The sequence below is a fragment of the Rosa chinensis genome, chromosome 3, assembly GCF_002994745.2.
Source record: "Rosa chinensis cultivar Old Blush chromosome 3, RchiOBHm-V2, whole genome shotgun sequence".
NCBI lineage: Eukaryota > Viridiplantae > Streptophyta > Magnoliopsida > Rosales > Rosaceae > Rosa > Rosa chinensis.
Window position 1 is genome coordinate 35,055,811 of NC_037090.1, and position 12,233 is coordinate 35,068,043.

General features: G+C 38.2%; 1 protein-coding gene across 1 annotated transcript; it reads right to left on the reverse strand.

Moving 5' to 3' along the window:
• Positions 1-1,191: 1,191 nt before the first annotated feature.
• LOC112192482 (auxin response factor 8) lies at positions 1,192-11,860 on the reverse strand. Its single transcript, XM_024332237.2, has 13 exons — positions 11,311-11,860; positions 10,983-11,215; positions 10,817-10,873; positions 10,558-10,713; positions 10,373-10,457; positions 6,553-6,643; positions 6,297-6,461; positions 6,099-6,221; positions 5,683-5,758; positions 4,629-4,776; positions 2,789-3,789; positions 2,510-2,700; positions 1,192-1,725 (listed from the first exon to the last, which is right to left on the reverse strand). The coding sequence occupies exons 1-13, from the start codon at positions 11,351-11,353 to the stop codon at positions 1,548-1,550; spliced, it is 2,547 nt and encodes an 848-aa protein (XP_024188005.1). The 5' UTR covers positions 11,354-11,860; the 3' UTR covers positions 1,192-1,547.
• Between the last annotated feature and the right edge of the window lie 373 nt (positions 11,861-12,233).

Sequence of the window (12,233 nt, forward strand, 5' to 3'; positions counted from 1 at the left end):
CTGGAAAGTACAATTTACACGATTTATGCCCATAGTTTATTGTAACATGTAGCTCTTATGACTTAGAAGTGGTTTAAGATTTTTAATTCAGATGGAGTTGTCTGGTTTTTGGGGGTATTGTTTCTATTTCATTAACAGGTTAAAACATTTGACTGATTTGAGTAATTAGCCAACTAACCAGTAATCAAAGGAAGCACAACACAAATTGAAGTGTGTTGCAAAGCTTAACGGTAAAATATGGAAAAGCAACTATAATCTATTCAGTTTGAGTTGTCAGAAGTAATTTAATGTGCATTTTCCTCGGTAAAACGTCTATATCAAGTATCAAGCAGCAGTGTATTTTAGGGAGAAAAAAAAATGCAAAAAGTAACTTTAGATTAGCTAGTTTCGGCTTAAAGCCATGATGGTTTTAGTAATTCACACAATTAATGCCCCTAATTTTCTTGTATGTTGTAACTTGTATCTTGCTTGAGTTGCACATTTACCCATCTCCATTGATCTGAAAGTGTAACATGCTATCTTAGTTCAAGTGTTGAGGTTTTGGGGAAGAGGGAGTTGGGGTTGCTCTGCTTTGTGATTGGTATCAGGTTAGGTCATTACCAGCTTAAACAGTCAAGTATTACGACTATTTGAGGAAGCACAGTAGGACCTTGAGTCGTTTGCCATGTATTCTGGAAAAGCGTTGTAATGGCTTTTTGAGTTCCTTGGCTACTTCAATGTACATTATTCTGCGTGGGAACTTTAAATAATACAGTATCTATTTGCTTGCAGTCTCAACTGACTTATGGACCAAGCAGCTTGGTAGAATCAATATTAAGGTCGTATACTGAAATGATCAGATGGTAATATAAGATTATGTAATCTCGGCATGTACCGTATATATAACTCTGAGCGATTGATGCAACTTTGAACTCTGTACTGAACCTTCTTTTCTTATACTCTTGGAGATTGACTAGAAAAATGTTCTGATGCTCAAGGAGGATTTTTCCTCTTTCCTCTTTCCTGTCTCCTCTCTCTCGCAACCCAGTTCTTTAACATGAGCCATGTACATACCCACTCATCTTGTGGTTCTGAAAGCACCTTTTTTGGTAATGGTGAGGAGTAAATCCTTGGATGTGGCTATAATTCTTGATAATGACTTGAATTTTGCACACAACCTATTTTATGTTCTAAAAAGAAAAATGTACAGGATTAGCAATTCGGAAGTGATGCCAATCCAAATAATATGAAGCTGATTCGAATACATACCATAAGCATGTAAGAATTCTATAGCAATTGATACTCGCATGAACAACACATAATGGTACAGCGTATGATGATTTCCTTATCCAAGTTCCAGACCCAAAAATATTTTTAACTATAGAAATAAAATTCATAAGAGCTAAACAGTCTCTGAAAGATGAGTCATATAATGCTGATGCACACTGAAAAAGCGAGAGATAACACCAGATTGAGCAGATCACATGTTACTGCATCCAACTGGAATTTCTCCTTGCCAAGGGGACTAGAAGCGTCATGGCGTGGAAGTTTTTCATAAGTAACAAAATTCAATACTCATGTGAGCCGAGAGATGGTAGCCCAGATATATGGTCTTGAGTTTCATTTCCACTGCTATTCAACCTTTGACCCACATTTGGGCTAAAGGATTCAACTGCTTGGTCGCCCATTTTGTGCACATCCTCAGGAGAAAGTATCTTGATATACCAAACATTGTTCACAAATGACCTGCATAACATTTCTTATAAATGAGAAACTGAGAACCCAAAAGTATTACCTGCTCCCTTATAGAATGTACAGTAAATGACTTTGAGCAACCAACTAAACAGGAAGGGTGAAAGATAATTAATGAGGACTTCCTGGAAATAATACTCCTTGCTACTGGATAGATCAACTACATCCCCAGGAAATTAACTGAGATGAAATCTCTCACCCTTCTCTCTGAAATTATGTAAACCTGTAATAATTACATATTTGCAAACCTTCCGTCTTCATAAGTATTTGGGGGTGAACTACTGGTTTTTTGGGATTAAATATTCTGCTTGAATGATAACTAACAAGTTTTCACTTATCGTTTATTCTATTAAATAGAATAATTTGAGACTGGAAAGGTTCAACCTCATCTTGGAAGTAAAAAAAGAATACAACATCTCACTGCCATCACCTTTGAAGACAATAGTTAGAATGTGAGCAAAAAAAATCTTTTATATCTACCAAGCACCTAAACTCCAATATATAGATTAAGAGTTGAGATTTCTAGAACTCAAAGTTACAACCTGTCAATGTCACTCCTATTAAGTTTTGTTGTCTATTATTGAACATTGAAACCAACCACATTTCTCTTATATACTAACAACAATGATAACCGTGTTCGGTTAGTTTTAAAATTCTTTGGATAGGAAGATATCCATCATTTAACTGACCAAGGTTCAAAATAGGACTTATGAGAAACTCCATGCATAGAGGTATTCTAATAACAGATTGTCCATATGCAACTCAATCAAGAACTTACTCCCATGGGTCGTCTCCAAGAAGAAGCACATCATTCTCCCTGTCGACGAATACAAGCTGCCAGCCTGATCTAAGACAATCTTCCAACTTCCCCTCAATGCCAAACATCTGGGCCAGTTCTTCCCGCAGCTGATTATAGCTGCTGAACCGGGAAATGTCCAGTGAGCGGCCAACCGACCCTGACTTATACACCTGCACCAAGAACACAGTATCATCTGTCCAACAATTTAAAGAGAGAAAGAGTAAAAGACAACAATATCCAATCCTTTTCAGTGCAGACCTTGACAAATGTACAGTTTGGGGTTGGTGGGTCAACTTGACCTGCACCATGCAACAACTCAGATGAACCTTGCATGCAACCATACAGAGAACTCTGAAATCCAGAATCCCCTAAAGGCATTGGCATGTCAGCATCATTTGAAGAAGTGGCAAAGTTCGGCACTGTGGTGGGGAATACAAGCCCAGATGATTCTATATTAACACCAAAAAGAGTAGGATTCTGGGAATCTGAATTACAGTTCTCTTGCTCAACTGCATTGTCTTTCTCATCATAAGGTGTGAATGACATTGGGTTAGCAAAGTCATTGGCCTGCGCATATGCAAACTTTGGAGCCCAGGATTGTTGAGGTAACTGCTCAGCTGGCAAAGAATGACCAGCTCTGGAGATGTTCAAAAGATTATTATTCCCTTCAGGACACAGTGAACCAAGCGTGTTCTGTCTAGAGGTAGTAGACCCTGACAACTTTGTGCTTGAATCAGCAAAGTCCGTTTTGGAAAATGATGGAGATGGCAAATTCATTTGCTGACTCTGATGGAGTTGTTCCCTTTGAACCTTACGTGCATCATGATAGGTGTTGTGCTGTTGCTGCGGCTCTTCCTCTGTTTGATTGTTAAATTGTGGTGGTAGAAGTTGCTGAGGCAGATTCTCCATTGAAACTTGTGGTTGCGCCTGCAGCATATTATGAGGGACTGATTGCGGAATTACTTGCTGTTGCAGCTGCAACAGAGGATTGTGGCTACCCGGCTGCTGAAGGTACTGAAGAGGCTGCTGGAAGTGCATTACATGTTGTCGTAGCTGATCTCCACTTCCTATATTTTGTAAACCAGCAGCCAACATGGCCTGGTACTGCTGACTGGGGTCATTTCCCATAAATGTTGAATCCAATCTCTGCTGCATCCAAGGAAACATACCAACAGCTTGGAAGTTCATGGATTGAAGACCTTGCTCTCCAGTTCCACCCCTTAGCCACATTAAGCTATTAGCTGCTTCATCTCTGTTATCTGCAATACCAATAAAGCATGAATAACAGCTTAGCTACATGGACCTCTAATCTCCCTTTGAATATGACATTTTTTTGTGCGGTCTTCTCTTCATGGACAAATTCTGACTTTTGAACAAGCTGATGAACTAGGTGACAGTAAAAAGATGCTACATGTGCCAAACCTTTTTGTGAATCTATTACTAATTTACTGGACTTTTTTTACTTGTAAGAGATACGAAAAAATCATTAGTAAATTCAGCAAATTGTAGTTTAAGGAGCAGTTCACCAGAAACAAAAACATCATACAACGTTGCCTGAGAAACTCAAGGAACACAGTCAGCACATGAAACAGCAGCAATCCAATAAATGTGTGTGATATTGCATATTATGATATAACCAAAGCTCATAAAACTTCTTAGTCTATCCTAAAAAATCATTTCATCTACACACTTATCCCCAACATCCTCATCCCCGCCATTTTAATAATCCATAAAATCAAAAAATGCAACTCTATATAATAGTATCATCTTTCCATTCAACCAAACCCACAAGGCCACAATGTTTCCTTTTTTATTTTAGTTCTTTGGAGGGAAGAAGCAGTGTTTCTAAATGAGCAATAACACAGATGAAGGAAGGGACAATGCCATTGCTTCCCTAAATAATCTGTGCAAAATGCTCAAGTCAATGGAAAGGTGAAGAATACTTGGTCTTTTTTTTTTAACATGATACACCTAAATGGTAATACACAAACACTTGGCATAAGGGTACATGATAATTTTAGTTCTGCTGGTCAGAAGCAAGTCTTTTTCATGTGAAGATAAGGCACAAAAATAATATCACATTAAATATAACTTATACCATGCATTGATGATGCCCCAGGATGCCAAGGACGCTTCAGTCGAAGGGGAAACAGTGATGGGTACATGGGGAAAGTGGTCAAAGGCTCAATCTCCCACAACGAAACCCTTGGCTGCCTCTCACCTGCGGTTGACTCATCCCAACCAACCTACACAAGGGAAAGAACAAATATTAAAAGAGCAAATAAAATAAAAAATCAAATAAAACAATTTAGGCAGAAGCAACAAGGTCCTGAGTCATGACCAAGTTACCATGAATTCAGTTACAAATATAGAAATAAATATGGTGAAAAAGAAGATAAAAATATTAAGGGCTGCTGTATGGGTTACTAAGAAATGTAAAGACCAAGTGTTATGGTTTTGAAACACCACATGTTTTGTCAACTTTAAGAATAAGTAACTATCAAAATTGCCACATATGACACTTGGGAAAGATTTTTGTACTTATCAAATACATGAGTGATATCCTTGTATTGTCAAGCAGAACAGAGGTTGTATTGTCAACCCCTCTCCCTATGGTTGAGCAACCAAGTCCCCTCAATTTAGACATGCAAAGAAATCATGAAACTTATGTAGCTTCCTGTTTGGTCCATCTAGAGACAGTACCAATTTCATTACACTCAAATTGTCCAAGTCCATCTAGAGACTACAGGCTCATTTCTTTACAAAACATTTCATATATATTTCACACTTCAAAATAACACAACTTTTTTCTTCAAAATAACATCACTCTTTTAGTCAACACTGTATCGCACGTTTACAAGCAAGAAATTTTTTGTTAAATTGATACTATACTGCAACTAAAGGGAAGGAGGGAAAAAAAAACAACGTATGTAACACAACAATCCTAAGACAAGCTGGTGGTTTTCCATAACTGTACGACAAGCAGAGACATAGAAATTAGAAAGTAAATGGATATGTTGTTGTATCTCTTAAGAGGAGCACAACAACAGATGTATAACGTACTCATCCATTATATAGGATTTGAAATGGAACCATGAATGAATAATCAGAAGCAATTACTATTGTAGTACTATAGTACTACGCTTTATTACCTTGACAGATCGCCAATGAGAATTTGGCCACCGAACAGGATCCAGATCACTTATGCCAGTTATCGTACCCATGTACCTTGACAAGACAAGCATTGAACATCTCAATATCATACACCCAATGAAAATGCAAAAATAGTGTACATCTATCATCTATCTATAGGAAAACAACATACATAAAAGGATTGATATGTTGATGACATGCTATGAGGGACAAACATGTTTAAACCTAATTTTAAATTGAGTTGTAACAATTAATAGACATTAACTATGTGCTGTTATCAATAAAGTCCGTCTATCTTTGTGCACAACCAAGTAATAAATGATCTTTATGATTGCAAGAAACCAGGCTAATTACAGATACAATTTTTTAGACTAACAATATAAATGCCATAGTTGACCATGTGTAGCTATGTTACCTTCTGACACTTGACTCTTCAGTCTCAAAAAGCATCCGAAATCGCATCCCAACTGAAACACGTGTGTGAAATACTGCTTTAATGTATTTTGATAGGGGTATGACAAACTCAGATGGACTAGCCCTGGACATAGTAAACACATAAGCAAAAAGGAAATGTAAGAATTGGAAAGAATAGAAAATATGGATGTTTTGTCACCTTGGATTATAAAATACAGTAAAACAGCTATTAGTTGAAGACGCATGGGCGGCAGCAGCAAGAAGTCCAATGTGCATGCTATCACTTGACAGAACAGATGATGGCATCACAGTTTGTGGTCGAGTTGCACGGCGAATCCCCAAAAGGAGCTGATTCTTTTCATTCCTATGTTGATATAATTAACCAGTATATTAGTTCATGATTTTATATGCATATAGACAATCAGCAAGAAAAAAAATTAGATGAAAAGAACTACCAAATAAAAAGAACAGAATCTCCTGCAACAAGCCTTTTGGCACTAACAAACACACTCCAACCTGTCGTAAGAAGATGCCGTTTTGGCTGTCCTGCAAGATCAGCAAAGCATAAATTAGGTCAGTTTTTCCTAGGATTTCCTTTTAAGGTAGTAATCGATGCACAAAACCACAATGCAAATCAGCAGCGCAAGCCCACTTATGATTTTTCAGCAGTAAATATCAGCATCTTTTTAATTGTAAAACTGAAGTTAACAGTTTGGCTGTGTATCCAAGTATGTCCCATTAAGACCAATCAAATCAAATTAAAATGGTAGTCCAATTATAAATTATGTAGAACAGTAAAAAAAAATTAAATCTGGCAAAACTAATTGGACCATCTATATGAATACTCTCTATTAAAGCCTACAAAGCTATATCCATGATTCATATCAGCAGTATATTCCCTTATATAGTTCATCCCCCTTTTAGCATATATGAGACTTTTGACTTGAATCAAATTTCTCACATGACTTCTAGAGTTTTCCTCTATGTTGCTTGTGCCATCTAGTGTTAAATGAACTCTTATACCTTATGTCAACTTTCCACTAATCCATGCTATCATCATCACTGCTACACTCACTCAAGAGGTGATTTGCAATACTATTCTGCCCTTCAGAGCATACTTATCTTCAAAAGTCCTACAGATTTTCCTTATGACATTTAGGTATTATACAATAACATATACTTCAGGCATTGGTAGTGGAAACGGGGGCGGGAAGCAAAAACAATTGTTTATTTTAGTGCCACAAACTCAGAAATTTTGTTTATTTTAATTGTTTTCTATAATTAGTAATGGTTAAGTGATTGTTTGGATTCATCTATAACAATTAAAGATCTAAATAAAAATGTTTCTCATTATATTAGAGTGCTCTAATTTATCATTATGAGATTTCCTATAATGAGACCCCATTGTATTAGGATAACAGACTATGACATAGAGATTTGAGAACAGGAAACTGAGCTTAGCCTACTTTGCCTCTCTCTCTTAACCTCCTTCAAGTCTCCTCCTCCTTAACCTTTATTCTAGATTTCTCATTCTCGTTATTGCACATTTGCACCCCTTGCAGTCATCAACTATTCAACAGAACCTGGCCGTGAGCCGAGCTCAGATTCACCACATACGCACCTTTGGCAGAACTGATGTGTACATTATACATGCCATGCCATAATGTGATCATTAGTTGTTTTAAAAAGTAGAAGGTACACCATAAAGAGCATTGCACATGATTCTCGTGTCCAGGAAATGTCATGAGGAACTGGGCACACACCCCCAGACACTGGCATAAGTTCTCATACACAGCCTGAAGCACTACTGCCTCCATGCAACTACAACAAGTGGGAACCATCAACCTCATACAGAGCCAATCTACCCATTGCATAACTACAAACATTGAAGCTAAGACTTAATAGTCTATTTTACTTGCTAAGCCTGATACCCATTGCATGTCTTTATCCACCAATAGCTCACTTAATAAAACAAGACATTTCAGGGCCATATGAACCATTATACACTGATAGAGATATTCACTTTTTCACTAATAATCGATACATCTTTTCCTCCAACAAAAGAATCAGCTCTGCTAAGTACTGGCAAAGACGAAAGAAATACATCTCATGATTCTCACTCAGTCTTCATTATAAGGGCAGCCCATACAGGAGAATCTTTCATTCTTGGAGACTTCTCACTTTTCCTACCATTTATGCAACAAAAAAGAAGAAGAAAAAACACTGATACCCTGGGGCCAATAGAGATTCGGAAAAGTGACTACTGGGAAGGAGAACTATGGTTGCAGCCTATGGTACTTGAACTCATAGAACATCCAAAGCAAGTGTAATGATAAGCCAGCTGGTATCAGATAAGCCAGCTGGTTGAGCAACTTTATACCTATGTCCAAGCAAGAGAGAGATGGACAAAACTGTGGCTTATTTTAACTGGTCCTCCACATTCTTGACTACATGTTTTGTTGTGTTTATTCCGGAGTATGCTTTCAGGGAAAGATTTCCACTTTCTGAAAAAGCACCTTAGTAGCTTCAGAACTAAGGCCCAAATTCATTCCTCTATCGAAATTCATAAGCCCAAAGTATCTTCATAAATCTTATATGTCCTTTAAACACCACTTCAGGTGACTAATTTGTGGACCACAGCAGGTAGATAAAATCTGATCAAAGAAGAACATTCACCGACACAAAAAGGTGCTCCTTCAAGATGACTGAAGACAAGCTTTCTTCAGAAGTTAGTCTAGTGACTATCAACATATTCATACAAGGCTGAGAATTGATTAATCCCACTTCCACTGTTCATGAATGGGGGCCCCTCTTGGGTGGTTTTTCATTCTTGCACCAATTCCAAAAGTGCATATTACAGCCTCTTGAGCACATTACAAGTCCAATATTCTGCAGGCTCAGTGGAAAGGGTAGGAGTAGGTGAAACACTCAGTAGGTCAGTATTTGTTCTTATATATGTCAGACAAATACATCTTGAAATGCATTAAGCACCAGTGTCATACATGCTGTGACATGTGAATGGTATAGCCAATAGAACAGCAGAACTCCACAGGTCTCCCATAGAGATATAGCAGATAATGCTCAGAATAGAGAGAAATCCAAGCATGTGTTTTATTAATGTCTTTATGATAAATATCATGCATATGTTATACATTGATGTGTTAAATACAGAAAAGTCCATAACAATCCGATAAGAATTACTCTTGACAAGAATAGATGCATACTTTATAAGCAGACTTTTTTATTGAATCCTAACAAATAGGTGGTTAGCCCCAACTGGAGATGTCTAACATGGGATGTTCTTTGCTTCATCCAAAATACAGGAAGTACAATCATTAGGACAGTATGAGCATAATCTTATAACTATGTTACCAACATAGGTTTACTTGGGCATCACCAGAGACAGTGTTCAAAAGCAAACAATCATTTATACAAATGTATCTAGCATTATACGACTACAACAGACCTCCAGCGCTGATCACAATCAGACATTATGACTCTCACTGCTACAAATGTAAGGACACTCAAACTCAAGCTTTCTGCAAAACCTCTACTCATAAGATGCACGGATTGGAGGATTGAGAAGGTTAGAAGCTTGGACTGAGTGAAGAAATTTTATAACACCGGTGTGATTTTGGATATTTACAGTTCAGCTAAGACCAGAGTTTCTAAATTATATGCAAATCAAACTCGATAAAAGAAAGTTCTCAAGCAATTGACTCCAAAGATATTTCCTTTGTTCCTCGACCTACTCCCTGTCAATAGTAGTAAAAAACTCTAGCCAAACAATTGAAAGTAGGTGATCCACCCCTGCTGCAAAACTAATGGGTATCTGGCTTCCTATTCCGTCATCATACAATATACCAATCCGATAATCATCACTCTATGAAGAATGGTGAAAGGATTCACCCCAAAATACAGGGAACAGCTGTCCCACCAACTTATCAATTCTATATGTAAAGCAGTTCCATGTCTCTCAAAGTACAAGGACAAATCATATGGTGCTACAGCTACCATAAATTGCTTAATAAGGAAGGAATGCATGAAAGTATAAATTTCTCCTTTCCTTGCACCAAAAATTGATCACAAAAGTTTTATATCGCGAGTCCTTAGAATATACAACCTGATATAGTTAATAGTTTGAAGCATGTTTTTCTTGTTGTACTAGAATCCTTACCAAATTCCGGCAGTTGTCAAGCAAAAGAATGAAAGCTGAACTATAAAAGTTCCTATTAGAAGAAAGGCACAATCAGAAACCAACATTGCAAATCTTACCTCGAAAAATGTGCCTAAACTTCCACTCAACATCATGGAGATCCCTAGCAATAAGTTCCTGGGCTGGTGGCTGTAGCGAGAAATCCTGCAGGAAACCATTAAAGATAGTAAATAAGAAGCATCAGCAACTTACTAGGCCAAACAAAACAACATAAAAGACAGTTGCAGTTTGAAGGAGAATGTACCAGTGGAGGAAACACTTTCTCAGCGGCGCGACGAGGGACAGAGAAGCCTCCGTGTGTACTAGTGTCACTCGCCGTGAGTGTCTTGCAAAAGTAATTTGTCGGTTGCTTGCTTGGAATTCCCAACTCAATGGGAAGAAATGTTTCCTTTTGTTCTTGCTGTGCATGTGCGGTTCAAAACAACTTTAGAAGTTATGATCATGCAACTAAGAAAAGAAAAACAAAACTCAGCGGATTGAACCCAAAATGAAGAAGAATTTACCGGAGTCAAAGGCTGCAACGTCATCTGGGCATATACTTCATCCGTCTCCACATCTGCCTGAAATCCAAATCACACTCAATTCAATTTGGTTTCAATTTTGTTCTTTTTTCTATAACACATGAAAAGGTAAATGTAACTGAATTGAAAAAACACAAAGGAAACCCACATGCATTGTGACATTGTGGAGCTGACAGATCAACTGGGGAGGCAAGGCCGGGTAGTTTGGTATGTGAGCATCAACTTGTTTGTTAGTAGTAGCAGCAACCTGGTCACTGTGGCCCTGAGGAAAGTAAACCACTCGACTCCCAGACGTCGGCAGCGACACCAGAGGCCCTGCGCATGCATGCCATAGCTCCGAATTCAAGCACTTCTTCTCCGCTCCTCCTCCTCCTCCTCCTCCTGCCATTTCATTTAATTTTTCAATAAATCCAATAACAGTCCTAATCAAATAGATTACTAACAAAAGAGCTTAATAAATTAAACAATACGGTTACCTTCTTGCTCCTGCCGACCGAACCCTGATGTGGAAAGCTTCATATCAATATCAATATCAAGCTTCGCCTTCCTCTCTATTAATTTCTTACCTCAAACTAAACTCATACATAGCAATCCCCAATTCGAACCCCCCAGCCAAAGCCACCAGCGAGAGCCAAAAACCAAAAAAACAAATTCTACTGCTACTGTTCTCTACTAGGCACCTACTACTACTACCAAGAGCTTACTTACTATTCCACCATCATCATACTCGACGAAATTGAGATTGTTCCAAATCCAAATTGAAGCCCCAAATGGAGGAAACCCTTCCCTCCACAGAACCATGACACTTCATTTTCTCAAGAGATCGCCATGGAAGCAAGTGGACTCAAAATCAAAGGGCTTTCGTCTTCCTCCTTTTCAGGCCTATCACTGTCCATTCGATTTCAGAAACCAGACCCCCCTCCCCCAAAGGCTAGAGAGAGAAGAGAGCAAGAAGATTTGGCATTGAAAGTTGAAATTGATCACAGTGGAAAGAGAGAGAGAGAGAGAGTGAGGGGGGTGGGGGGGGGTCTTTACTCTTTCCCCTCTTATAAGGGTCCCGACCGAGCTGGACCTCATACCAGTAGAAAGAGTCTGGGAGCGTTATGGGAAAGTTCCCATCCTCACCGTCCGCTCATCCGTACTTGTCAATCTCAACCGTCCGCTCTCGAACTGATTTGACAGCAACCATGTGCCACCATACTTCAGTGGTCCTTGTCAGAGTACGGACCATGTTTGAAACTCCTACGTAATATTTCCTCCTTTTTCTTTTCCTTTCTTTTTTTTTCTCTCTCTTTCAAAATCTCTTCATGATGATCATTTCTGAAGAAAAAGTTGGCAACTAAATGAGAATTTTAAAAAGTTAAATTGTAATTATAGTTGGATTTTTATCGGTAAAAAA